This window comes from Pochonia chlamydosporia, chromosome 2 (genome assembly GCF_001653235.2).
Source record: "Pochonia chlamydosporia 170 chromosome 2, whole genome shotgun sequence".
Classification (NCBI taxonomy): domain Eukaryota; kingdom Fungi; phylum Ascomycota; class Sordariomycetes; order Hypocreales; family Clavicipitaceae; genus Pochonia; species Pochonia chlamydosporia.
Window position 1 is genome coordinate 5,411,018 of NC_035791.1, and position 26,165 is coordinate 5,437,182.

A 26,165-nucleotide genomic window follows, 5' to 3' on the forward strand; every position below is an offset into this window, starting at 1 on the left:
AAATTCGACTCACCGCCGTATTTTTACACTCTCGCTCCCGCTCGCGCTCCCGTAATCACTCTCAGTTTCAGACCTAGGTCTCCTCAAACTATGCGGCACAAGCCGACCAACTAGCCACCAAACGCACGAAGCTACCCACCGCCTCACTCTCTGGGTTTCTTTCCCTCGCCAAGCCACCACAAGACAGAAACCGCCAATTCCCACAGCAAGCGGCAAGGCAATCTTCCAAAACAGTTTCTGCGTGTTGTCCCAGTCGGGATTTGAAGGTCCACCGTTCATGCTCAGATATGCTGCAATAAAGCCCATCGGCAAGAAGATGACCGTGACGACGGTGAATACAAAGATAGCTCGGTTATGGTCATCTTGGACGATCTCAGTGAACTCGTTTACCATGTCGATGAGGTTGACGGCCTGCTCGATATTGAAGTTGATGACGCCACTTTGCTCTTTGAGCTTCTCGTCAGCCTGGTTCAGGATGAACACTTCTAGTTCGTTGGTCATTTGCCGGGTACTTTTATGTGGTTCCAGGTATGTATATGGATTTAGGGATATTTTCAAGGATCTTATTAGTTTGTGCTGCCATTTGACTACCTGGTTTAGACGGTTCAACTCGTCCATCATGGCGGCAATAGTCGAGATTTGGCGTTTGTTGGGGTGGCGCATAATTTGGGATCCCTACACCACATATTATTAGTGCTGCAGACAAAATTATTGCGGCTAAAGTAATTGAAGTCATACAAAATCGTTGCCGTAGTTTCTATAAAGCTCTGCAACATTCAGGTTGTTGTAGACCGGCTCCTCAAGAATGTTGGATATCATCTGAACAGCCAAAGCGTGAGGACCAGCCGAGCTGAAGAACTTCACTATATCCTCGCTTTTGTTGGTGTCCACTGAGCCCACGAGTGCTCGCTCAGCGGCCTTTAAAAGAGATGCGATATCTGAACCCGTAGCCTTCAAGACCCGGTACTTGTCCTGCAGGTCAAGATTAGGAGTGAGACTGTCGGCTTTGTCCTGATAAATGCCCTGTTTGTAGAATGTGTGCAATTCGTCTAGTAGAAGCGGCACCGTACAGACGAATGCAACGACTAGCTGAAATGCTTTCAGAAGAGCATAAGGGACGCCCTGCACCGGCTGTCTGAAGTGGTTGTCAAACACCACACCTTCCTGGATATCACGAGCTTGCTTCACAACCTCCGACATGGTTTCGCAGCACATGGATAGCACATCTTGGTACTCCTGTTTTAATCTTGTTTCCGCAGCGTTTGTGAGTGGGACGAGATGCTCATTCAATCTAGCTTCAGAAGTTGTGTCTGAGAAATGTTTCTTTCGTAAATGCTCCATGGCGTCTTCGACACTGTCGTAAATTAGGCCCCGTTCGCATTTGTCGCATTCGATTTGAGACAACGGAGAATGCAAATATCGGTATCCTGGGATAGGAATAGGTTGACGAGATATGACGAATTTCGGAGAAGTATGTCCACTTTGCTCCCATTTTAAATACTGTATTGAATGTTGTGTTAACGAGGCCATGCAAATCACAAAATCTCAGGTTCTCCTGTAGACTTACTTGAACCCCTTTTGACAGCGCGCCGTAATATAGCGAGAGTATCGGGTGGTCACCACGTTTCGGAACGAACACCTCCAGTGTCAGGACAGACGCAAGAAGATAGTCCCTGTAGGCGCGGGATAACTGATCCGTGTCCAGAACTGGTGTTTGAGAGTCATGGGTGCTAGTTTTCTGTATAGACAATGCAGCAATATGCATGTCAATATTGTCAAGCCCAACTTGCAGCATTCCAGCGTCAAAGCTGAGAGAAGGAAACTTGTCCTCTAGGTCAGCTACGTGAGGGTGGTGCCGCTCGATGAGAGCAGTCTCGGTCCGAAGAAGACAAGCCGTGACGCTTTCCTTCCACTCGCTGTCTGTGTGATCTGGTCGAGTGCCGTTGGGAAGATCCGCCGATGAGGAACTTCTCGCCAAGATACTCCACGCTAGAAAAGGTGGCACAGCTGGGTTCAGTTTTGGAAGAGCGAAAGCATCTTTCAGTCAAAGGCGTGTTAACTAACGGTAACAACAAATAATCGAGAATAAAAGTGAAAACAAAAACATTGGTGCACATACTGCCGTCTGAGTCTCCAGTAGTGGTTTTTCGTATACCGAAAAACGCGTTATCATGGTCGTTATATCTTCGTACACTCCTAACACTCTCCGCGTCGTATATATCAGGCGTACGAGACGATGATGCACTGAAGCTGCGACCCGACATGTCGTCGTCCCCTAACCACTTGATCTTGATTTGTAACGCCCCTTGCCATGGCAACCGAGTAAGATTAGACCAGCTCTTTGGGGTCAGCACTTCCCCGTTGTGATCCAGTAACTCAAAGTCTTTAGAGGGTTCGTAAATTTCATCATCCGCCTCCTTCATTTTCGACATTATAGAACATTGAAGTTTCTATAGGCATTTTCGTCAGTCGTCACGTCTGATGGTGTGGAGAAAATTGCGAAACATCATGAAAACGTAGACTTACAAAGAAAGTTTCGCATTCTTTAAAGGGTACATGGAACGATATATAATCCGGAGTCATCACATGAATGATTTTATCGTCAAGGGTCATGGGGAGCTTCTCTCTGATGTTGATATTCTCTTGGAGGACCGATCGTCGAAGTGGGTTACCATAGGTGAGAATTCCCGCTACTCAGCAAAACAGGTGAGCAGCCTTGCATTCGCAATGGAGAGGGAGATAGTTCTTACCGGAATCAACGATCAGGATCCATGTTTCACATACCCAAAGAATCTCGTCTGAGGCGGCGCCATCTTGCCTTCGAAAGACTTGGCCTTTGTCACGTTGAAACGACGTGTCATGCGGGTTGAAAACTTCATGAAGTTTTCTAGGGACGCAGACACCTTTCCGAAACTTGACGTCATACTTTCGATTCAGAGAGTCCACTTGAAACTGTGGAACAGAAATAAAAGTCGCTGAGGCTACTGTTTTCCCCCCACAGTCCACATCCGCTCGAATCACGGTCCCGGGCTGCAAATACCAGTTATCTCGACTTTTTGCTAACTTTTTATCGTATAATTTCTTGAAAAGAGTTTTCATGGCATGAAGGTTGTCTGGTGTTGCTGCCAGGCTGTCATTGTACAAAGCAATGTTCTGTGACATCAATGTTATTATCCTTCCATTCCATCAAAGTTCCTAGGAACAAGGAGCCTCTTACCTCGAATTCGCTAAAATCCATGATTGTCCGCGACACGTGACTAGAAAGGATGTCAGAAGAATGGTATTAACGCTTATGTCTGATCAGCCACCCACAGCCAAGTGATCTTGTCACGATCTCCTGAGTTCGACACCCCGGGGGGCGGGCTAATAAATGGTGTTAGCTCCAAGGTCACGGATCCTGGACCTATGTCGTCTTTGTACACGCGAGCAGAACTGAAGGCATTACACTCCACGGTAGAGGGATTGGGCTCCAAAACATGGAAGGTTGGCTGCCGAAGCGGTCTACGGTCTTCCAACTGCCGTTTAGTACGTATGGCCAAACCTGCACAGCGAGAATCGGATCGAGATACCACAGATTCTGAACCATCACTCCACTCAGAGTCATCAGGTTGCAAGTCATCGGAAACATCAGTGCCGTTTGAAGCGCTACGAGAACGGCCCCGGCGTCGCCCCAATCCCGAAAGACGCGCTCCAACTCCTGCTGATCGTCTATGACTAGGCTTCGTCGCCTCTTCAACGTATTCGGTCAGAGATGGTGGACGGTGAGATTTGACTTGCTTCGCGGGCTTCAGGGTGAATTTCGACGTCTTTCCCTTTTTAGGAGGCTTGCCAGCGAAAAATGCCAATAATGCCGAGTTGTCTTTCCTGGGTCTTCCTTTCGTTTCCTCAACTCTCGGGTTGGCCGAAACATCAGACGCTGACGCCGGAAACAACGTAGGCTTTCGGTACACTGGAGGTGGCCTTTCTTCTCGACGCACATGGTCCGGTGGCTCGGTCTCCCGCCTTGGAGGATTGATCACTGAAGGCCGTGAGTTTGAAGCCCCTTGAATATGGAAGTCTTTCGCCCAGGTAAACATCTGGAGGGACATGCCAGGTCGGATGATCGAATTCCACAAGGCAGGAAGAATCACCTCCCCTTCAGGACCTATCAAATCATAGCGACCGTGGAAAACTTGCTCCTCAAAGAATTCCACATGAAGAAACGCCTTCTTGATCATGTCCTCCATGCCCTAATTGACCGCATCAGGGGTCTGAAGAACAACAGTTGCAGTGCAGAACAAAGACTTACTGCCCATTCTTTCACTGCTTCGAAGGGAAAGGAAAACTTTCTGCCGACAGCATCCGTGAGATGGATGACTGCCGGCTGGTCATTTTCATCCATGCTGATTGATTGTTCGTGTAGCCTCACGAGGTTGTGTAGTGGTTTGTAGTTGGAAAGTTGTGTGAGAATTGCCCAGTGGTGAGATGAGGGCGAGAACACAACGCCATGTATGTTTTCTTTCGAGGCTGCATTGGAGCTGACATGTCAAAACCAATCAGCTGCAAGGTTTTGTTGCGATGCTGCATATTGTGATCCCTGTCTCTTGCAGGCATTGGTGTGGCTGGTTGCTGCAGCTGTGTTGCCTTATTTCTTACCATCGCTGCTCTAACGCTGCTTTCCCTGTCATATTGGCGGTCTGCGCTAATTATTAATTTTCTTTCGACGCCGTATTTCTTCCAATACAGCACGACGTTTCCGGGAAGGGCTTCGGTTGTCATACTGCCCGGTCGAGGATCTTGCGACCCATTGCGAGATGTAAGTCTCTGACATACCCATTCATCCTTCAAAAATCCGTTCAACTCAGCGAACAAAGAAAGTCTCTCTCTGCCATGGCACAGACCATCATAACCGGCTTATGGGCCAGCTGGATTAGGTTTCGCTGATTGCCTCCCGGGTGTTTCTGTGTCTGACCATGTGATGCTGGGGCATTTGATGTAGCAGCGATGCTGCTCTAAACTGTGTAGATATGGCGGCATACAGTACACAATTCTCTGGCTCCTTCACTAGGTAATACCAAGCTGTAAGAATTGTGGCTCATGTGGCGCTGTGTGAGCCACCACCCTGTAGCAGTGTGGAATAAGTCCAGTCCGTTGTCCAACGTCATCCCCAAAACAATCTCGATCTCCAGATAGTGGTTGGGTTACACGTTTATATCTGCCGTCTCAATCGTTCATGTTTTTTCAATTTGTGGCGCCCCAAGTCCCTATGAAACGGCTTAAGCTACGAGTCTACTAGAACCTTGGCGCTTAGCATTCCCTGTGAGTTACCATCAGTCATACAACACGGTTTCAACACTTGTCCAAGTTACAAAGGTAGTATTTTATTTAGAAGACATTTTCCTCCAAAACTTTCTATAATGTGTGAAAATATGATACATGTGCACTAAACCTGTGCCGACTCCGGAAAAATACACCCAAAGAAACGCAAACCATCATCCTCAAATCTTTTCTTCGTCCACATCGTACAGCAACTGTCTCTCCGTATTCGCCAGAGCCTTATATCCAACCAATGAAGATGCCCAGAAATAAGCCCAAATCGCAGTCTCCTTCAGCCAAAGGCCCCATTCACTCGAGTTTCTGCGTACTTCCGAATTACTCGTCGCCTGTTTCGTAATTTCATCAACCCGAGGTCTCCGGATCTTGTCAAACGATGCGTAAGCATCCTCCAGAGACCGATTAGGATCTTCTAACAACCTCGCAATCATAAAAACATCTTCCGCCGCCATGGACACACCTTGTCCAGCATGAGGGGCCATGGCATGAGCAGCGTCTCCCAAGAGAAGACACCTACCTCTGTACCATTTACCACCCGCAGCGAGCCTAAACACCGGGTAGAATCTGACAACTGAAGTTTCTTTCACCATGGTTCGCATGGTATCACCCCAATCCCCCTTTGCGTCGCCAATCATACCCAAGAGGTCGTTCTTGAAGCGGGCAATTTCTTCTTCGCGCCTCACTTCCCACCCGTCTCTGGTGTCCCCAGTGGCAGGTAGAGGAACTTCTTTAGAGAACCCCCAAAACGCTTCATCGTCTTTAGAGGAGCACGACATGGTAAGAAAGACACCTTGTGTTGTAAGTGTAGCGTTGATACCCTTGAGTTCCTCCACTGAGTGACCTGGAAGGGCTGACATAGGGATCAGAGCCCCAAGGCCGGCGAACCCAGTGTATTCCATAGCATGGTCTGGATCGACATATAGTTTTCGAACAGCCGAGTGGATGCCATCGCATCCAAGCAACAGGTCGCCAGTGTCAATTGTCCCATCCGAGAATGTGACCTTGACCTCATTCTCAGTCTCTTCAATTTTGATAATCTTCTTGTCAAAGTGGACAGGTATTTTAGCCTTTTCGGCGGCTTTGAGTAAAACGTCCAGTAGGTCAATGCGTTTGATGCGAAGGTAGCCAAATCCACCATTCTGCTCTCGGACTCGGCCAACAATATTTTGTTGCGTGATGATACTGCCTTTGAGAGATCTCAGTGACAGCATGGAATGACTACTCCCTTTTGCGACAAGGTCATCATAAACACCGAGTCTGTGAAATAGACGAAGACCGTTGGATAAGATCCCTATTGCTCCGCCAAGAGTGGTTGGTTCGGGGCGCAATTCGTACACAGTCGAAGTGATATTTGTGATCTGTTGCAGTCGCAACGCGGCGGATAAGCCGGCTGGTCCACCTCCGATAATTATTGCCTTTGTTTCGTTAGAATTCCTAAGTGACGTGCAAACAGGCGAAGTACTTACCTTTCTCATCTTACTGGCAGTGCAGGGTTGTTCAGAGGCGTGTTGTTAAAGTCTTGATTCTTGCCAAGAGACAAGTGCTTAAAGTTTCTTCCGTTTTAAATGATCTTTAACACACTGACTCTGAGAAACAAAAACGTCAGCCGCAGTCAGCCATGGTTTTAAATATTGAAGTTTAATACGATTACCGGAGGTGTCCGCGGCGTCTTTGTCCTAATTTGGTTAGCGCCCCGGAGTGGGATGACGAGGCAGCTGCGACTCACTCTAACGCGTTGAGGAAACTTTCCGCGGGGAAACACCGCGGCCTCGTCAAACAACATCCCATCTCGCATCATCACCAATTACCGAGCCACAGAGGTACACGAACGAAGCAGCAGGCGACCGGCAAAATGATGCATCGGTGGGGCCGAGCACCTCCGTCGTGTCAGCCTTGTCGTGATAAGAAACGCCGTTGCGACCGACTGCAGCCGTGCTCGAGCTGTTCTTTGCGAAACATTAGTTGTCGATATGCTCACCAGGACCAAGCCGGCTCAACTTCTGGTCAACGGCCGCAAGAAACATACTCCCATACAATTTATCCAAGTCCCGGAGCTACACCGGTAGAGTCAAGGTAGGAGGTTATCCAGTCGTCCGCCGTAGTGATGCCCAGTTGCAGCCGGCTGACCGACCCTGACTAGCCACTCTGATGACGTTTTACGCCGTTTAAAAAGACTGGAAGAAGCAGTTTTTAGATGTGATAGCCAGTCAGGAGCGCCGGCATCAGCTGCTCAACCGAGTCTCAGTGATTCACCGGGAGGTAAGAATCACGTTGCGCTCCGTATATGGTAATGATGCCTGACATTCTCTGTTTAGGGTTCACTCCGTTCGGATTGCATATAATGTCTAAGCGACCTGACGACACATCGCAGCAAAAGAAATACCTAGCAGATCTGATTACCAAGTTACCCCCAATAGCCCAAGCGCGGGTCTTACTAGAACACTTTGCAGTCACTTCTCATCCGAACTGCGGCATACTGCACATCCCATCATGTCGGAACGTTTTGGAGGAATCATATCGGAAGGTAGGTGTAGGCGGAACACCCTCAATTGAGAATTTACTACTTCTGTTCGGAATATTTGCAGGAGCGGCCTTTCTTTGGTCACCAATTCTGCTACAGCAGCTTCATGCTACTCGTGCAGAGTCGAAAGCCGCGTTTCTCGAATACAGTCAACTCGGCATGTCTATCATCGACAATATAGTGCAACCATTGACTCCCTCCACTATCGCCTTGGCAGCTATGACCAACCTACACTACGTTACAGCCCATGCTCGTGGACTGTCGGATAACGCTGTGGCTTTGCGAATGAAGTGCTACGCAATGGCTCGCATTTTGCAAATCGATCGCATGGACACTGCAAAAGTCAGGGAAGAGCGTAAACGAAGAGGGTGCAGCATTGTTGAAACAGAAATTCAGAGAAGAATTTGGTGGAATCTGGTGGGTAGCGACTGGTACGTGGTGCTCAATCATTGATCAAATTTTGAGCTAATTCACATAGGTTAAATGCTTTTTCTGGTGGTCCAAATGATGGGACTTACTCTCTACAGCCGAGGTACATGTGCGTTCGTCTTCCCGCAAATATCGACGACAAAGATTTAACGGAACACATGGTGGAGAGCGACATTCCACTCTCAATACCCTCAGACATGAGTGCCTTCATTCAACGTGCCAAGATATCCGCAGTTTGTCGAGAAGTCGTCGATTCTCTCCCGTCACAGTTTGACGATGCCGCCGAACCAGACTATGAAGCCGTACTGCAAATGGACCAGAAGTTCCGCGCCTATCAAGCCAATCTTCCAACCTTCTTCCGATTAGATCCTGAAAGTGTGGAGAAGTCAAAGGATACATGCAGAGAGCGGCCACTCATTGCTCTACAAAGAGTGGGCGTCAACTTCAGCGTACATATACGGTTATGCCGACTTCACAGACCATATCACCTGGAGGGCTTGACCAATCCAAAATACACCTACTCTTACAAGGCCTGTATACATGAGGCCCAGAGGGTACTCGAGCTGCGTCGGGCAATGGACGAGTGTGCTCCGCTAGGCATGAACCCAGCTCGGTCTTGGATAGTCATGCAGCATGTTTCTATCGCAGCGCTTATCCTTGCAACAGAGGTGTCTTTCAACCCGTCGGCGCCCAATGCAGAAGACAGAAAGGCCAAGGTGTTGGCTACTTGTGAGTTATTGGAAAAGTCAATCGAAGAATCTGGATCTATTATGGACGGCGTTCAGCGGAACATGCAAGTTCTCATATCAACGCTACAGAGGAAGAGACCACAGAGCTTCAGCCATCATAACACCTTGCAGAGAATAGAGAGCAATCATGGACAACCTAATGGCGTCATGGCGATGGAGACCGACGGGGAGGCTGCCCAGCCAGCTGCTGCAGCTTCTGTCGGTAACGCAATTGCAAATGATGGCTTCATTGGAGAGATGGATACCGACCAGACCAACTGGGATCAGCTGTGGAAAGACTTTATTGACATTGCTCCCGAATTGGATACTACGCAGTGGGATCTTTTATTTGAAGATGTACAGTCTTTCTAGTGACATCTTATGGAGCATTAGTTGTATTACCTTGGAATATTCTGATAATAACAGCCCCTGATGGTATCAAATATACCATCTTTATCCAACGTAGTGCACCTCTCACATGCCCTGGCCTTGCGTATTTATGCGCGTCTAACTGCATTGTGAGGAATGAAAGTCTTTACCTAGATTCTTATCAGATTCTCTTCGCATAACCGGTCATACTACGAATTCGTCACCTCCTGAAGAGATGCAATTGCTGAAGCAGGCGTGTAGCAATCATGAATCTCAAGTGAGTGCTTGTGAAAGAGTCTGTAAACCAGCTTCCTATTACTCCTCCTCACTGTGACGAACACGTCGCGACATTCTTAGGGGACATTTACAATCCATTGTATTCCGCGCCATCATAGTACTCCATAACCATACCAACCCAACGCCATAGCCGCCTGTCCGCCACAAATCGTGGATTCGTCTTGGCTGCCAATGCTACCTTACGTGCTAATGCTAGTCTCCGGTCGCCAACTACATGGAAGAACTCCTTCTCTCGTCGACGGATCTTACTTTCGGGCTCGTCGTCAGCCACTAGCTCATCAGCTAGCGTAAGTGCATCTGGGGACTTGGATCGACTTTACAATATTGCCGGGATACTATGCTTGTCGTCTTTGTCATGTCTGTCATCTCTAGGAGCTGTGAGATGCTGGGAGAGTGCATAAAGCGCCTCCAGGTGGTGTATATCTTGTAAAGAGTCCAGGTTTACTAGACGCATGAAATGTGAAACCATCTGCCCGACTTTCCAGCCATTCGCCTTGATTACATACCCATCGAGCTTGCTTTTCCCAGCCCCAAAGCCGCAGCGAAAAGCGTTTACCAGGGATGAATCGAGTACCAAGTCTCTGGGATGCGGCAGGCCCGGGGTGGCGAGTAGCTGGGCTGGAGGAACAGTGGAAGAAAAGGCCCAGTCGATGATACAGGTGATATTCAAGTTGTTGTCAACGAAGAGGTTCTGAAGGCTGATATCGTGGTGACAAAGAGGGAAGTGAGCCCCTGAGTGACCAACCGGGCGGACCATAGAGGGGACCACAGTGTCTTGGAGGAGTTGGCTTGTGATGCAATACTACAATCTATTGATGCTTGACTCCGATATTCCTTCAAGGGTGGCGAAGTCATTCCAGCGGTCAGTAGCAGCGTAGTATTCGGAGAAGTTAGGATACTCTTTAGGTATAGGCACAGGCGCACGGAGGACATGGTATCCCATGGGCAGTCGCTCGGCATGCAGACGAAGCGCTCCAGCGAGCGAGGAGTAATAATCGGCTTCGTTGTGGAATGGGCCGCGTGAGAGTTCTTCAATAGTTTTCCGGTCTTGTAGAACGTGACCCGGGGAAAGACATTCATCGAGATAATAGCCATGCTCACCTTCGAAGAGCGATCCGATGGTAGGAAAGCAAAGACTAAATAACTCACGGGCATAGCGCCCAAGCTGATGCATAATTTTCTGTTTCTCTTTGTCTGTCAACTTTCGTGCTGGTGTCACAAAACCGTTCCGTCCAGGTAGTTGATGTGCATGTGTTGGCCATTCGTACTGCGCAAGAGGCTGACCGGCAGCTTTGCTCATTAGAATATATGGGATTCCGATATCATTATCGTAATATGGACTTCTACTGTTAGCTGAAACAGCCACGTTTGGTGTTGAAGACTCAACGGGAATACCTATAATGGAATACATCTGGCACAGGAATAGAAGTGTGCTCACGTATGTATTTGAGGGTGGCGGCCTCACTAGCTATCAGCCGTCCAGTGATGCGCCGAGACATAGAGTACAATGAGCAGGGAGCCCGAAATACCCATTCAACGCCATCATCAAACTCAAGAAATATCGCCCAATTGAAGGCGCCGAACTTGGGGATTTGGGATTCGCTGCAGGTACACGCTCGGCCTCGGAGCCGCTCTGCTAAACTGAGGAGTTGCTTGAGATTGAAGTCGGCGTAGAAGAAAACATCCCGTTTTCGAGAAGAAGTGGGCATCCCAACTCCTAGCGTTTCATGTAATCTTCGCGTATGCTTCTGCAGTGGTGAAAGCTGGGAAGATATATATAGCGGGAGTGGGCGGCAAATGGGGAGTTGAAGGTCAAAACAAACACCAGCTACGAAAGCCATCATTTGAGCCTTGTTAACGAGGCATCCATCATATTCAATACCATCAAATACTAATCCGCTACGCACAGAAATAAGTATTCACATGTTTCGTGTTTTGGTTGCAGTGTGGGTTCCGGTGTCTATTGCTTTATTTCCACCTGGCGAAGTCACGAAACTACAACTTACATATGGAGCAGCTGCCCGGTGCTGACTACCCCCTAACATGCGGCAAATATAGTACGACTTTCCAAGCTTTACAGATTACGGGTTTTCACTTAGATAATTGTCTAAAATTCACCGACACACAGAGTATTAAACCATTAACCGGTCTTTCCGGTTACAATACTGTACCAGCCTCTCTAACTAAAGGAAATTGAACAGCCAAGCAAAATGTTATGTAGTGGAAGTTACGAATCAATCGAGCACGGCCTGTTTCTTCTCTATGTCCCAAGTTCGGTTTTACAAAGGGTAGCCAGCTCAGCTCTATTCCGTCAACAGACTAGTGGCCATACCTTGTCTTCCGGCCTGCGCTCCCGATGATGGCTATGCTAGACGTAATCAAAACCTCCAAGTCATCAGTCTGGACGTGAAGCCGCACAGGAAATACGCCAGGTCCTTCCTGCAATGCCCAATGACATTTTTTCATTGGCTACCAAGACGTGCGGTAGTCGCAAGAGAGAGACGCTGTATCACCGAGGGAAGATGAGACCGATACCGGACAAAGACCGGTCCCTCTGAAGACCCGAGGTCTAGTGACAAGTTTAATAGTGTGGTGGTATAGAAAGCTGCATATGCATTTTCTTTGAGCGAATCATTGCAACTGCTGAAGTTAACATAGAAAGTTTCGACAAAATTTACTTCTCTTCTTAGACCTGGCCGTGGTTCAGAGCACATTGATGGTAACAGATGCAGGTATGGAAGTGTTTAACTGTGGTATGTGATAACTCCGATGGAGCGCCAAGACACCAAACCCCAGTGTTTACTTTACCACGGGCCATTTCCAAAAGCTTGGTGAACCACTTAAAACCACCTTGTATGATATCCCGTTCAACTTCGCGTGGCAAAATTGCTCTTCTTGGTCTAGCTCACAGCACTATTAGAACGTGGCTGCCAACTTAACGGTTTCTCGTGGGTCCTGGCATGATAAGGGAAACTGATTCCCCCACACTTAACCCCGGCCGGCAAGGTAATAAAGACGAGTGTAATGGAGTTATCCTGACTTGATTAGGGCGTCGGGTCGCAACTCTTGGCTTCGGATAATGCACCCCACATAACTTACATGAAGTCTGGGGTATTTCCGTTCCATGTTTTTGGGACGCAGCCGCTTGATAACATGGTTCGGGGCCAATCATGCCGAACAAGATACATCCCAGCTAAAGTAATAAAAGGCGATCCCAACCCCCTAACTTGGCTCGCCAACTACAGTCTCGAACACTCCGTCACAAGACTCGCCTTGTTAGGAATTCGCAACGATGGCGGCATCACCACCGGAGAAGTCACCCACCGGCCACGATGAAAGCATGATAAACCCCGTAGTCACAGCTCCGAGTGACACATCCTCGCACAAAGGAGACCCCCTCGAAGCGCAGGAAGTATTCCAGGAGACGACGGAAGGTGTGAACTTCCGAACGGTCAGCTGGCAGCGGGCTGCTATTATCTTTTTGAAGATTCAATTTGCCATGAGTATTCTTAGTGTTCCGGCTGCACTTGGAACGTTGGGTGCAGTAGGTGGTTCACTTTCCGTCGTAGGATGGGGATTGCTCAACACATGTATGGACACTCTTGGTTGCTCGGCCAAAACAGCCCATCGCTGATGTACTTGATAGACACGGCCGTCATCTTGGGAGACTTCCGCAACCGTCATCCCGAATGCCATAGTGAGTTCATCTCATCGAACGAAACCACTGACCAGCCAGTATACTAAAACTCTACAGCCCTGGCAGATATGTGCGGCTTCCTCTGGGGAAGAATCGGCAAAGAGCTAGTCACCATCCAGATCCTCATTGCACAGGTCTTAATCACAGCCGCCGGCATCGTGAGCTGTTCCACAGCCTTCAACGCTCTGTCAAACCACGGCGCCTGTACCGTGGTCTTCAGTTTCGTCTCTGCTGCTTTAATCACCGCTCTATCCATGGTACGAACATTCAGTCGCCTCGGATGGCTAACATGGTTCGGATTCACCACCTTCTTCGTCGCCGTCTTTATCTTTGTCGTCGCCGTCACGCAGCAAGACCGTCCGGCTGCAGCGCCGCCCACCGGAGATTTTGACCTCGGTTGGACACCAATTGCTTATCCGACATTCGTGGCAGGTATGCTAGCCTCGGCGAATATCTTCCTATATGCGAGTGGATCAGCCATGTATCTCCCCGTTATATCGGAGATGCGCCATCCTCGCAATTATCGAAAAGCCGCGCTCGTTACCGGTTTCCTCGTCTGCGCCATTTATCTCTCATTCTCACTTGTTGTGTACAGATGGTGTGGACAATGGTTGGCTACACCTGTGTTTGGAAGTGCTGGTCCGTTGTTTAAAAAGATTTCGTACGGAGTTGCCCTTCCTGGCCTCATTATTGGCGTCGGTATCTACAGCCATGTCGCTGCTAAGCTTTTGTTCGTTCGGATTCTGCGAGGTACTAAACACTTGCAGGCAAATACTGCGGTGCACTGGTCTACATGGCTGGGTGTGAATCTACTGCTTGGTGTCCTATCATTTATTGTCGCTGAAGCTGTTCCGATTCTGAATTATCTTCTTGGTCTTGCCGGAACTCTGTGTTTTGCGCCCTTCAGTTTGATCTTCCCGGCGATGCTTTGGATGTATGACTACAAGGATTACCGGTCTGGCAGTCTCAGAAACAGGCTCGTATACGGACTTCACATCCTGATTGTCCTTGTCGGGCTGTTCATGGTAGTCGGTGGCACGTAAGTTTTGTGACCTCGGAGAAAGATAAGCTATACGTATTTCTAACCGACATACAGTTACGGTGTCGCCGTCTCGATTAAGGATGCTTACGCAACTGGGATGATATCGAAAGTCTTCAACTGCGCGGACAACTCGGGAAGCGTATCCTAATATCCTATTTAATTTACATTCAGCTTCGGGTATTCGCGTCCGTGTTAGATATAATTATACTGTAGGCGATGGTAGATTCATACAACTAGAACCATGACCCACGTTCATCTGCATACCCTCAGGGCTCCAACGATGAGGCACACGGGTGAACACGATGCGGGAAAGTTCGTCATATAGCGAATGACATGTATGACATCACTCATGTGTCGCAGGTGCAACAGTGGTCAGGTCGTATTCGCTGCCAAAACATCATAGGTATTCACGATCCCGTCCTTGGCCAATTCCACAAATGGTGACTGCCTCCATCTAAGGAGATAACTGCATAGAGCGAGGTCGCTACTAGCAAGCATCTCTTGCCTAAATTTGCATCCGAATCCCTACGTATCTCTGTTTAGCTCGCAAATTGACGGACTGTAGAAACTAGGCTGGGCATCCGAAACGCCACATCGGAAGCGTCCCTTATCAATGTTTTCGGAAAGGCGGGCAGCCGCACAGCCGCACCGTGTGAGAGTGAGAGCGAGCGGATACTGTTTGATATGGCCTGAGACAAAAGTCTAATCATGAAGACGGGATAAACAACTAGAGACGGTGGCCGAATAGCATCACCAGGTTCTCAGCGGCTTCACCCACTGCCGTGTCGGACGTGTTGAGAGACGGAAGATAGACATCGGCTTTGGGCTGGGGGAATGAGCTCTGTAATCATCCAATAATCTGCCAGATATTCACTCGGTTGGTCATAATATTAGATTGATGCAGATCTGGGACGCTCTGAAGCAGCTGCATCAAGATATGCACCATGGGTATAATGGCCGTGTCTTACCTTGTCACACAGCATGCAGGTTGGAGAAACTCACTTGGAGAAAAAGAAAGGAATATGTCGTGCAACACTACTCTTTCGTAATATTACTAAATCTATGAGGAGTTCCAGGAGGGGTTGTTGAAGATTCTCTTTTAGCTTAGGGGATGAGAATGTTGTCATTTGAGAACCGAATAATATCGATGGAGAAGACGAATCCGGTCAGACTATCCGCCAAGGATATGTATGTTTATTTCTCAGATGCGTCCGAACCCTGATGCAGAAGCTGCCGACACAAACAAACTGCCTCTAGCTCACCTACAAGCATCATGCCCAACGTGGAGGAAACTGACGATGCGGTCAAATCACCACTGCTAATCATCTCCTACCCACGCACGGCGTCAAATCTATTCATGCGCATGCTTTCACTGCCCGATCAAGACGACGCACTCTCCCCGGAAAGCGGCGGTTACTTCTTCTACCCTGCTATCGGACACATGAGAGAAGCTGGCTTGCTGGACAAGCCACCCCAGCAATGGACCGAGGAGGAGACCAAGACCACACAACTAGCGTTCCAGGCCTGCTATGACAAGCTCCAAGGACTCATCGACACGGCTGCAGACCAGGGAAAGCTAGCAGTCATCAAAGAGCATGCACCGTTTATGATGTCGCCAACAGTGCAATCCAACTTTGTCCACAACCGCCAGGATCTCAGCACGCCTTGGAAAGTGGCTGTACCAAACACCCATTCCATACCAAATACTCATTCCGTACCAAATACTCATTCCGATTCCGAACCAAACACTCATGCCGTACCAAACTTAGGATACCCTCTGAATGAGTCTGTATTACCAGACCACTCCCTGTTGAAGTGTACACCCACCTTTCTCATTCGACATCCTGCTCTAGCCTTTCCATCTTACTATCGCGTCAAGCTTGCACAAGGAATGGGAAGCGAAGCCCAAGATCCGATGAATCAGTTAGTTCAGGCGTGTACCCTACGGTGGACTCGTAACCTCTATGATTGGTACACTTTCGCTTGGGAAGCTGTCACGCCAAGGAAAACGCCGCCGGTTATCCTGGATGCTGACGACATGCTGGATAATCCAGAACTGGTTCGACATTTTTGCGACTACGTCGGCTTGGATTCTACCAAGGTTCGGTTTGAGTGGAGTTCTATTAGCAAGGATGACCTTGCAAATGAGCATCCAATTCGAAGACACACGAGAGCGACTCTACTTACGTCTTCTGGGATTGAAAGGGGAAAGACATTCTTTGGGCTATCCGTAGAAGGGGAGGTAGAAAAATGGAAAGATGAGTTTGGACACCCGGCGGCAGACCGCTTGGAGGGTTGGGTTCGAGCTGCTATGCCAGATTATGAATATCTCAGGGGCAGGAGGCTTGTGATGTAGCTCGACTGATTGGCATCATGCAGGAGGTATCTATAGGAGGTATACCACGGGGACCATAGTATCTTGGTGTGAATCAGACTTAATACAACCGCCGTGCTATTGGTAATAAAATCCACTCATTTACCACTAATTTGAAACTCATCCTTGTCACCTCTCATCACTTTGAACTTTCTTGCCACCCATTCCTCACAAGTCAGTACCTGCCCGTCGTCCTCAAAGTCCGCTTCTCTAAATCCCGGTAAAGCAGTCATAAGGTTTTCCGGCCGCGGCCGAATCATAAAGGCAAAGCTATGCCGGTCCAGTACCTGCGTCCCCGGCACAGTCACCACCCGATGCATCACACTCTCCAAGCGTCCATTGCTAAGAGTCTTCATCGCGTCACCAAAATTTACCATCAAGTGTCCCTGTTTCGGTATCACATGTCGCCACTCTTTCGAGCCAGCAGGGAGAATCTGCAGGCCCGGGGATTCCGAGTATAAGAAAGTCAGAGACCCTACATCTGTGTGGGCGGTCTGAGGGATGCTGAAGCAGTTGTTGCCTATTGATGAGGGGTATTTTAGAAGGCGGACGATATCGAGAGTTGGTTTTGACGCGTCGTGGCAGGATTCGAGGGACTTGTTCTCTTGTAAGTTGAACGCTTGCGAGAGGATTTTGAATACCATGTTTGCGATATCTGAACATGCGGCTGTGAAGGAAACTAATGTGTTGTTGTATTCGTTTATGACTTCGAGATGGGAAACTTTCGTGTCCGGTAATGACGATATCGTGTTTCTGGATATCTGGCTATTGGGTTAGTGGCAAGATGCCATGTTGGCAAGTAACTTACCGAGTAGCTCTCAAAGCCATCACGCTGACCTTTGATACCGCCGACATTTCTGCCAATTGGTTTGTATCTGTCGTTTCGGTCAGACTAATTATCACAATGATGAACCTGATGCTCGGAAGTTTGAGAGGAGCGTCTGACCCATTCAACTTATATTGTCCAAGTTTGTCAATATCATGTCCCATCTTGTGCTCCATATCCAAGCTGAATAGATCAACTCCAAGGCTTTGCATGCCAGCTATGGCGCGAGAGAGCTGATGATCATCCTCAAAACTGAGGTAAAAGATTCCATCGTGTGTCGCGGCGACAACAAGCTTGTCAATATCCTCGGGACCCGCACTCTTCAAAGCTTGGAGTCGAATTGTTTTAAGTCGCGCGACCGGATCGGCGCGTTCATCTCCCTCTGTGGACACTGCCATGATTTGTGTTATGCCTGTTTATTAGTCGTTCGCCTTGTCTCGATAACCTGTCGTAACTACAGGGAGAGGTAAACGTAGTTGTTATATCCGCAAGCTATCGCAGAATGATGGTGTCTTCTTTCAATACCTGCGGTATATTTGACAACGTGGTCTCTACTTCAAAGTTGCTAGTCGGTCACCCTGAGAAACAATACAAAATCTTGAAAAGCGATGAGTAAGTCGTGGCTCGTGCTACTTCGCTAAAAGCGACTCGGCGATTGAGCTGGCCCCTGTGCAGAGCATTGCCAAAAAATACAATACAAAATACAATACATAGGATCTTAGATGTATTGTATTTAAATATAATACAATATAAAATACAATACATAGATTTTTAAAAAATACAAAATACATTGTATTGTATTTTTATATTTTTGTATTTATAGGCAGTTACTATTAATAGTAATTTTTTAAGTTTTCTAAGTTTAATTTCTATGTAAGGTAAAAAAAGCCCTAATTTAAAGTAGAGTTTTATTAGCTAATAATAGCTAGTATTAGCTAATACTAGATTTATTCCTAATTTATTAGCTGATTTTTAGCTATAATTAGATATATAGGGATTTCTATCTAATTTTTTCTAATTAGCATAAATACAATACATAGGGTAGGTAAAAAATACAAATACAATACAATACAAAATAAATACAATACAAAATACAAGCAACCCCCAAAAAGTACAATAAATACAATACAAGCAATGCTCTGCCCCTGTGGTCTTGCTTGTACGTCATTGTCCAATTGTTTGCTACCTATGCGATTGTAGATCAGTTTTTCCCCAATAATTTAGGCTTTGATCTTTGGTGTCTGCCGCATCTAATACAGTCTGTGCTCAATAGAAACGTGCATGCATGCGTCGATCTGCAAGAAATGAACAGACCCAACATCATCCACACAGGAATGCTGCGACCCAACATCATCCCTAGGATCTCAGAAGTAACAAGCCGCGCTCTATACACAGGTAATTGGTTAACAATACTGTACCTAAGTCCGTGAGAATTGTTCGACCTCACTCTCAGGTCAGAAACTGCCAAAGTCCACTGTGGCGCACGAACAAAGGAAAGCCAGCCTGAGCAACATGCTCACATCGAGACTGATGCATAAAGCGGTGTGACAATTGCAACAAAGGTCAGTCATGTGGCTTTAACATGCAAATTACATCGAATTTCACGTTGTACCAGTATGGTGACTCTGGTCTCTGCTAGATTCATCTACTTCAAAACATATAGCGTCCAGATGTCGATATAGAACACGCCCAAGTCCCGTAATCCGACTTCCGATCTGTGTTGCAATCAGTTGACCGTGTCTCATCACAAGATCCAAGCACGGTCCATGATATATTTGAAAAGGGTCTTGGCGAGTTTCCACATCATGCCAACTCAGCAAGCCACCCAACAGCTTCCCACTCCACTGCATGAGGCATTCCAATTGTATGAGATCAAGTTGCTACCGCGTTCATCAGCCGCATGAGCTCAACACTGGAATGTAGTTTGTATTACACTCTCCCATGCGATGAAGCCAAGATATGCATCTAATGAGCCAAGGTACGATGTGATTTAAGCACATTATTTCCGTTAATCAACATGGACAAGTCCGCAATCAGATGGCCAACCCAGCACGATACTCCGCCGCGTCTTCATCAGTCCATGTTGTGATGCCACCTCTTGCACACTCCTCCATTTTACGTAATACAAATCGTTCCATTACCTCCTGTTGGGGCTTAGAAAGCACCTCCAACCGAGGCAAATGGTCCTGATTCTCGTTTGCCCCGAAGTATCTCTCGTCCAGGAACTTCCACCAGACACAATCAAATGCCCAGCTCTTTCTTGCTGCGTAGTTAATCATCCACATCTGTTTCTCCCAGCTACCACGCATACGCTGAGAAAGCGGTATTTCCGCTCTCTCATCAGTCACCGACGTTCCGTTTAGGCGTTCAGCAGGAGGTACGCAATCATATTTCTTCTCTTCAGCTTCCAATACCCGTAGAAAAGTCTGAAGACGAGGCTCGTACGCCTCCATCCAAGCACGATAGCCACCAGGCCAGTATTCGGGTTCTTCCAGGAGCAACCACCACGGAGGGTCAAAGCTGAATGATGCTGGAGCCGCGTACGCAAACTCCCAGTCTATTACACCGACGACCTGTTGGTCCTTATCTAGAAGAACATTCGTTGGCCGAAAGTCCTCGGAGAATAATCGGAAATCTTGGTCACACTCCTCTTGGTCTTGAAATAGCCGTCCTTGGGCAGAAATGTTGCGAAAGAGCTGACGAGCGACATATTTGTCGCGAGCATCGTCCTCGTCGTCCACAGCGTCGTTATGTTGAAATGCCAACTGAGCCAGGTGCATGTCTGCGAGAGCACGGTACCACTCAGCCGCAGAAGTGTAGGTTTGAGATGGCAGTATAATTGATGGTACATTAGTATGCACGACAATGTCGCACATATTCGAGGTTAGGGGACGCGCTTTTACGCTGATAGAATCAGTGGCATCGTCGTCCTCAACCAAAGAGCCAATACGAGGAAATTTTAGCTTGGAAAGCTGTAGCATAATATGGGCCATCTGGGCGTATAGATGCTCAAGCTTGTCCTCGCTGATTTCAGGATTTAGAAACGGGCGCTCATCAATTTTGCGTTCCGGGTCAAGAAGAGCCCTTGACATACTCTGATGATGCTCGATATAGTCCATGATGATATACGGGCCAAGTCCAGTAGGGTTTTCGGCCGCAGCCGCGTAATGATGGACATGCGGAACTGGAATAGTTGTATGAGCAGCAACATATCGCATGGTAGCCACTTCATAGCGAACTTTTTCGTCCGGAAATGGCACGATACCTGCCCTGTTAGCAATTTGACGAAGTCATTTGTGCGGTGTAAGTCGTACCCTTGATTGGCATCCTCAATATGATGGATGAGCCATCGGTATACTCGAGTCTGTAGATGACATTATAGCCACCTTTTATTACCGCATGCAGTACTTCTGCTTCTCCCGGCCGATGTTTCAGAATAAGGTTGCCAATGGCACGACAAGTGTCTTCCTTGCGGACGGTCTTGAGCCATTCATCAGTCGACTCGTCCAGCTGGTACCAAATGGTGTCGTCCTTGTCCATGACAAGGAACCTCGGTTTAGGTGTCATTGTGCGAAGCCGTGCATTTGCAGTTTCTGACTGTATGAAGTTCAAACTATCCGCCGTTGCGGCGAAACGGTGATCGTGACTGTCGGGGTAAGGTAACCTGAGGTTGGGGCGAGACTGCGTGTGACAGTTTAGACAGTAGACGGCTACGAAACCAGTGACGGTGAACAGCCTGGCGTGACGGACTGGCGTTTTACGATCAGTCCTTGACAGCAAGCAGCGAGGTCCATTAACACCCAAAGTTTCCAGTTTGGAGTTTGACGAGACAGCGAGCAAGATGGCTGCATGTTGGCTGAGATGCAGGCGGATGGACCCAAATTCCAAATGTTGTTTCTGATTCGTCAAATGCAAAATTACACACTCAGGTTAGTTGAGATATCTGCATGAGCACGTTATCCAGACGCAAATGAATGCAGACAATGAAACAAGTCGTCAGAGTTTACATTCAACCGAATCGACTTAATCCCGCAGCAAAGTTCGACAAACTACAACAGCCAAACCACTCCCTCTACTAAACCTTTTGGCCATCAATAACAACATTCTCCTCGAATGCCAAGTCGCGACGACTCTTAAACCTGCGAAGAGGAATTCCAGACTCGAAAAGCAGATCAATCTCCTCCAAACTCCGACCCTTCATCTCAGGAACGCAGAAAAACGCAACAACCACCATCAGCACATTAATCGAGCCATATATGAAGCCTACTTTCGCACCCAACGCCGCGTACGGCTTGTTCAGCAAATACGGAATCGTAAAGGAAGTGACAAACGTCGTGATAATGGAAATGACGCTAGCGAGCAAGTTTGTCTTTTCCTTGACACGACTGGAAGCCGCTTCAGATACGACAACATAGGACCTGAACAAGTAGCAATTAGCAATGCGACGATCACCATCGGACACAAGACTTACACTGGAGCCCAGGACAAGTTGTACGCGCTGGTAAACAGAATAAAGAACGCCACCTAGTAACGTTAGAAACACCCTGCACCTAATATCAGGATACTTACCATGGTATTCTTTTGAGCATCGACCGGCGACTTTATCGAGCCCAGTCCACCAACTATAAACAGAGACACGGCCATACCTGACCCTCCTGTCATTAACATCGGTCGACGGCCAACCTGATCAATTATGTACCAAGTAGCCACCAGACAGACCAGCCCGGAAATATTGCTCAGTATATTGAACAAGAACGCCTGGCTCTTGAACCCTTGGCTTTGGTAGAAAATGACCGAGTATTGACTCGAAAACGCTTGGCCAGTGATTTGCTGCCCAAACATAGCCACAATAGCAACAAAGGTTCTCCGCCTATTACTCTTGTCGAATACCTCTGCCCATGAACCCTTTTCTTCAAGAGAATGTGCGGTCTGCAGTATCTCCATTTCCTCATTAATTTCCGTTTCGGAATGGTTCTTTCTCAGTTTCTGCAACGATTCTTTAGCTTCGAAAACTCGTCCGCGGGATAAAAGCCTGGCGAGTGTCAAAAATAAATCAGGGCAAAATCACGGGCTGACTATACCATCGAGGAGACTCAGGAACGAATGGCAAAAAGGCTACAATAAAGGCTGGCGCAACAAATTGCAGACCAACAGGTATTTGCCACGCCTTATCACTTGTGAGACTCTGCGTGCCATACGTCACAAGAGAAGCAACTAATTGTCCTCCAACAATCATCAGTTGAAGCGTGGATGCCATCATGCCACGGAGCATCTTTGGCGCCGTCTCAGCCTGGTAGATCGGCACGACAACAATAGTCATACCCGTCATTCCGAAACTGATGAATCTTCCTATCGTGAATTGTGCACTTGTCGTAGCTGTCGTCTGGAGCAATACGCCACTGTGATAGTTGTCAACATCCACATTGATGCTACTGGCAAGCGAGCTGTGGATGACTTACATGAAGGACAGAGCAGCTATGACAATAATGCACATCTTCCGCCCGAATCTCTCAGCAATTGGTCCACATGCAATAGCACCGAGTGCTTTTCCAAGAAACGGAAGAGACGTCATGAGAGAGGACAGCCAGGCAGGCAGCTTACACGCTCCGTTGGAGTTGCATTCACCGAAACGCCTGCCAAAGCTGCCCATTCCTTGGACAGCGCCGAAATTGCCGACATCGTAGCCAAAATTGAATGCACAACTGCACATGTATCTGTTTGCAACTCGTCAGGAACCAAAACACAAGCAGACTGTGGGACAGCAAGTAACAGAGCCGACTTACAGCATCACAAACACAAGAGTACTGTTAAACTCCCGAAGGCGATCCGCTCCTAGGTTTACGTGAGGACCTTTATTCGTCATATTGATAAGCAGAACGGTTGTTCCCTGGAATTGCCTTCAAGTCATGATGGCGATGTTCAAGGGGAGCAACAACCCGTATATATACACAGCCAACTAGACGTAATATATCGGAAGTGCGTATTTTGATGCATCCCCCAAGGTCCAACACACTTCAGACAAACAAACCATACTTCACCCCGTACTAATTGCACCACAACCCCAGGTCGATTCGCCATGTCGTCTGGTGGCCGAATTCCGGTGGCGCTGTCATTCCCAACCAGGCCGAAAGCCGGTACTCCATGATTGGCCACCATGCCCATTGTTCATCACGCTATATGGGTTTAGTCTACGAGCGATATTCCCCATCTCCACGTTTACAATTCACACGAATAAGATGATAGTATGTTGTGGGTTTTGGCAACCCCAGATGCCGCGACAAGCATTGCTGGCCGGATTATGTACCAGTCCTCGTCATGAAGAATTATGTCTTACTTAGTAAAGTCATCTTACTCCTTCTCATATCAGGCTTGAATCTGGAAAAATAGTTGACAGTTTCCATGTAATTGCAACTTCCACAATGAACGGGCATACAGTCAAAAGACCCAACTTCTTGGTCATTGTCGCAGATGACCTCGGGTTCAGTGACCTAGGCTGCTATGCCTCAGAGATTAATACACCTTACATTGATGCACTAGCAAGCGAAGCGCACTCCATGCGATTCTCCCAGTTCCATGTCGCCGCAGCATGTAGTCCTACTCGCTCCATGCTCATGACAGGAACGGACCACCACATCGCTGGATTGGGGCAACTACAAGAATTTACACGTAGTTCGCCTGCTCACCGTGGACAGCCTGGTCATGAAGGATACCTGAATGAAAAGGTTGTTGCACTGCCAGAACTTCTATCTGATGGTGGTTACTATACCGTCATGAGTGGCAAGTGGCATTTGGGCCTGCAAAAGAAACACCTCCCCATTAATCGAGGCTTTAAAAAGAGTCTTGCATTGCTTCCAGGGTGTGCTAATCACTATGGTAAGTCGATATCCCTAAGGAAACATAATATAAAACGCTAACGCCAGAAGATTATGAGCCGGCATATCACGATCCAACCTCCGAGCCCGGTCGATTCTTTGAAACTGCTACTCGGGCATTACACGCCGAAGATGACAGATACTTGAAAGACGGGGAACTCGGCAAAGACTGGTACTCATCAGACGGGTACGCCACACGATTAATCTCCTACCTCCAAAATAGAACGGAGCAAGAACAAGCCCAACCCTTCTTTGCGTATCTTCCATTCTCTGCACCACATTGGCCGCTCCAAGCCCCAGCCGAAATTTGCGCTAAATACAAGGGGAGATACAAAGACGGACCGGAGGTACTACGCCAAGAGCGTGTCCAACGTCTAAAAAAGATAGGCTTAGTTCCCAATACGGCCGTTGCACACCCCGTAGTAACTACCGACGGTGAACCACAAGACTGGGAATCGCTCGACGACCACACAAGAGCTTCATCCGCCAGAGCTATGGAAGTCTACGCAGCAATGGTAGAGCGCATGGACTGGAATGTAGGACAAGTAGTCGAGTACCTGCGAGAAACAGGCGAATATGACAACACATTCATCATGTTCATGAGCGACAATGGCGCCGAGGGAGCCAGCTACGAGGCTAGTCCGCTCATTGGGACGAGCATCATGGCACACATCAGCAAATATTACGACAATAGTCTCGATAATATCGGCCGGGGTAACTCCTTCGTTTGGTACGGACCTCTCTGGGCACAAGCTGCCACTGCACCCTCCCGATTATATAAAATGTTTTCTACAGAAGGAGGATGTCGTGTGCCACTAGTAGTAAAGCCACACGCTAGCATGAGCAGTACAATATTACCCGGTGCGGTGGCTGGTGGCAAAATAGTTGATGCATTCTGCACAGTCATGGATATTGTTCCAACAATATTGGACTTTGCAGGCCTGCAACATCCAGCAGAGTACAAAGGTCGCAAAATCGCTTGTCTACGCGGCCATAGTTGGCGATCATACCTAGAACAGCTTTATTCAATTAGCCCAAAAGCATCTATACACGACTCGAACTATGTAGCGGGATTTGAGATCGCTGGTTCTGGGGCACTTCGTCGTGGCGACTGGAAGATTACATTTGTGCCTGCTCCAAAGGGTCCTCAGCGCTGGGAACTGTTCAATCTGGCCACAGATCCTGGTGAAACTACTGATCTGCGCGACAAAGAGACCAAAGTATTACGGGAGTTGCTACAGTTGTGGGAGGAATATAGAAAGGATGTGGGTGTGGTTGGGCTTGCTGGTGAATACAGCCGGGCGGTCCAGGGGGCACAGCAAACGACCTTGAAGGATGAGATGGAGGATCCGTACGCTTGGATTAAGTATATTGGACGTCCTGGCATTACACCTAAAGAGTTGACGAACGTTGTACCTACGGTGTGAGCATCGGCGTCAGCTCCATGTCCTACCGGCACTTGCAAAGAGCGGCCAAGGCTCTACGAATGGAAAGAGCTTATAGAAAGTTCTATAGAAAAGTTGGCTCTTATTTCAACTCCCCCGATAGCAGTAATCAAAGTCGCTCAAAATTCGGTAGATATTGCATCAAAATCTATCCACGATGGCAGCCCCGAAGACATGTCCCAGCAAAGGTAGTCTGCCATCTCGCCCGCGATTCTTGAATATCCCTCTGCGAGCTCAAACTCATCGGTTTCC

At 48.0% G+C, this 26,165-nt stretch overlaps 10 protein-coding genes across 10 annotated transcripts; 4 read left to right on the top strand and 6 right to left on the bottom strand.

The window, feature by feature from the left end:
• Window positions 1-9: 9 nt before the first annotated feature.
• VFPPC_03674 (mg2+ transporter protein) lies at window positions 10-4,381 on the bottom strand (the record flags this gene model as incomplete). The annotated part of the gene is made up of 9 exons (XM_022428346.1): window positions 10-675; window positions 739-1,500; window positions 1,568-2,037; window positions 2,120-2,450; window positions 2,527-2,690; window positions 2,751-3,153; window positions 3,218-3,257; window positions 3,313-4,229; window positions 4,289-4,381. The coding sequence occupies 9 exons, from the start codon at window positions 4,379-4,381 to the stop codon at window positions 10-12; spliced, it is 3,846 nt and encodes a 1,281-aa protein (XP_022284636.1).
• Window positions 4,382-5,477: 1,096 nt separating this feature from the next.
• VFPPC_03675 (FAD binding domain-containing protein) lies at window positions 5,478-6,788 on the bottom strand (the record flags this gene model as incomplete). Its single annotated transcript, XM_018283151.1, has 2 exons — window positions 5,478-6,728; window positions 6,780-6,788. 2 exons carry the CDS (start codon window positions 6,786-6,788, stop codon window positions 5,478-5,480), a joined length of 1,260 nt encoding a protein of 419 aa, XP_018147905.1.
• Window positions 6,789-7,654: 866 nt separating this feature from the next.
• On the top strand, window positions 7,655-9,363 carry VFPPC_03676 (C6 zinc finger domain-containing protein; the record flags this gene model as incomplete). The annotated part of the gene is made up of 2 exons (XM_018283152.1): window positions 7,655-8,265; window positions 8,313-9,363. The coding sequence occupies 2 exons, from the start codon at window positions 7,655-7,657 to the stop codon at window positions 9,361-9,363; spliced, it is 1,662 nt and encodes a 553-aa protein (XP_018147906.1).
• A 1,096-nt stretch (window positions 9,364-10,459) lies between these two features.
• On the bottom strand, window positions 10,460-11,366 carry VFPPC_17484 (hypothetical protein; the record flags this gene model as incomplete). Its single annotated transcript, XM_022429187.1, has 2 exons — window positions 10,460-10,997; window positions 11,053-11,366. 2 exons carry the CDS (start codon window positions 11,364-11,366, stop codon window positions 10,460-10,462), a joined length of 852 nt encoding a protein of 283 aa, XP_022285786.1.
• Window positions 11,367-12,949: 1,583 nt separating this feature from the next.
• VFPPC_03678 (amino acid transporter) lies at window positions 12,950-14,544 on the top strand (the record flags this gene model as incomplete). The annotated part of the gene is made up of 4 exons (XM_018283153.1): window positions 12,950-13,247; window positions 13,304-13,354; window positions 13,412-14,393; window positions 14,451-14,544. The coding sequence occupies 4 exons, from the start codon at window positions 12,950-12,952 to the stop codon at window positions 14,542-14,544; spliced, it is 1,425 nt and encodes a 474-aa protein (XP_018147907.1).
• A 1,125-nt stretch (window positions 14,545-15,669) lies between these two features.
• Window positions 15,670-16,752, top strand: VFPPC_03679 (P-loop containing nucleoside triphosphate hydrolase; the record flags this gene model as incomplete). The annotated part of the gene is made up of 1 exon (XM_018283154.1): window positions 15,670-16,752. One exon carries the CDS (start codon window positions 15,670-15,672, stop codon window positions 16,750-16,752), a length of 1,083 nt encoding a protein of 360 aa, XP_018147908.1.
• A 116-nt stretch (window positions 16,753-16,868) lies between these two features.
• VFPPC_03680 (oxidoreductase, 2OG-Fe(II) oxygenase family) lies at window positions 16,869-17,994 on the bottom strand (the record flags this gene model as incomplete). The annotated part of the gene is made up of 3 exons (XM_018283155.1): window positions 16,869-17,531; window positions 17,579-17,645; window positions 17,717-17,994. 3 exons carry the CDS (start codon window positions 17,992-17,994, stop codon window positions 16,869-16,871), a joined length of 1,008 nt encoding a protein of 335 aa, XP_018147909.1.
• Window positions 17,995-19,629: 1,635 nt separating this feature from the next.
• Window positions 19,630-21,163, bottom strand: VFPPC_17483 (phosphotransferase enzyme family domain-containing protein; the record flags this gene model as incomplete). Its single annotated transcript, XM_022429186.1, has 2 exons — window positions 19,630-20,861; window positions 20,911-21,163. The coding sequence occupies 2 exons, from the start codon at window positions 21,161-21,163 to the stop codon at window positions 19,630-19,632; spliced, it is 1,485 nt and encodes a 494-aa protein (XP_022285787.1).
• Window positions 21,164-21,671: 508 nt separating this feature from the next.
• VFPPC_17482 (sugar transporter) lies at window positions 21,672-23,459 on the bottom strand (the record flags this gene model as incomplete). Its single annotated transcript, XM_022429185.1, has 6 exons — window positions 21,672-22,014; window positions 22,068-22,120; window positions 22,166-22,628; window positions 22,678-22,995; window positions 23,056-23,310; window positions 23,380-23,459. 6 exons carry the CDS (start codon window positions 23,457-23,459, stop codon window positions 21,672-21,674), a joined length of 1,512 nt encoding a protein of 503 aa, XP_022285788.1.
• A 556-nt stretch (window positions 23,460-24,015) lies between these two features.
• On the top strand, window positions 24,016-25,895 carry VFPPC_03683 (arylsulfatase; the record flags this gene model as incomplete). The annotated part of the gene is made up of 2 exons (XM_018283157.1): window positions 24,016-24,469; window positions 24,520-25,895. 2 exons carry the CDS (start codon window positions 24,016-24,018, stop codon window positions 25,893-25,895), a joined length of 1,830 nt encoding a protein of 609 aa, XP_018147913.1.
• Window positions 25,896-26,165: the final 270 nt, after the last annotated feature.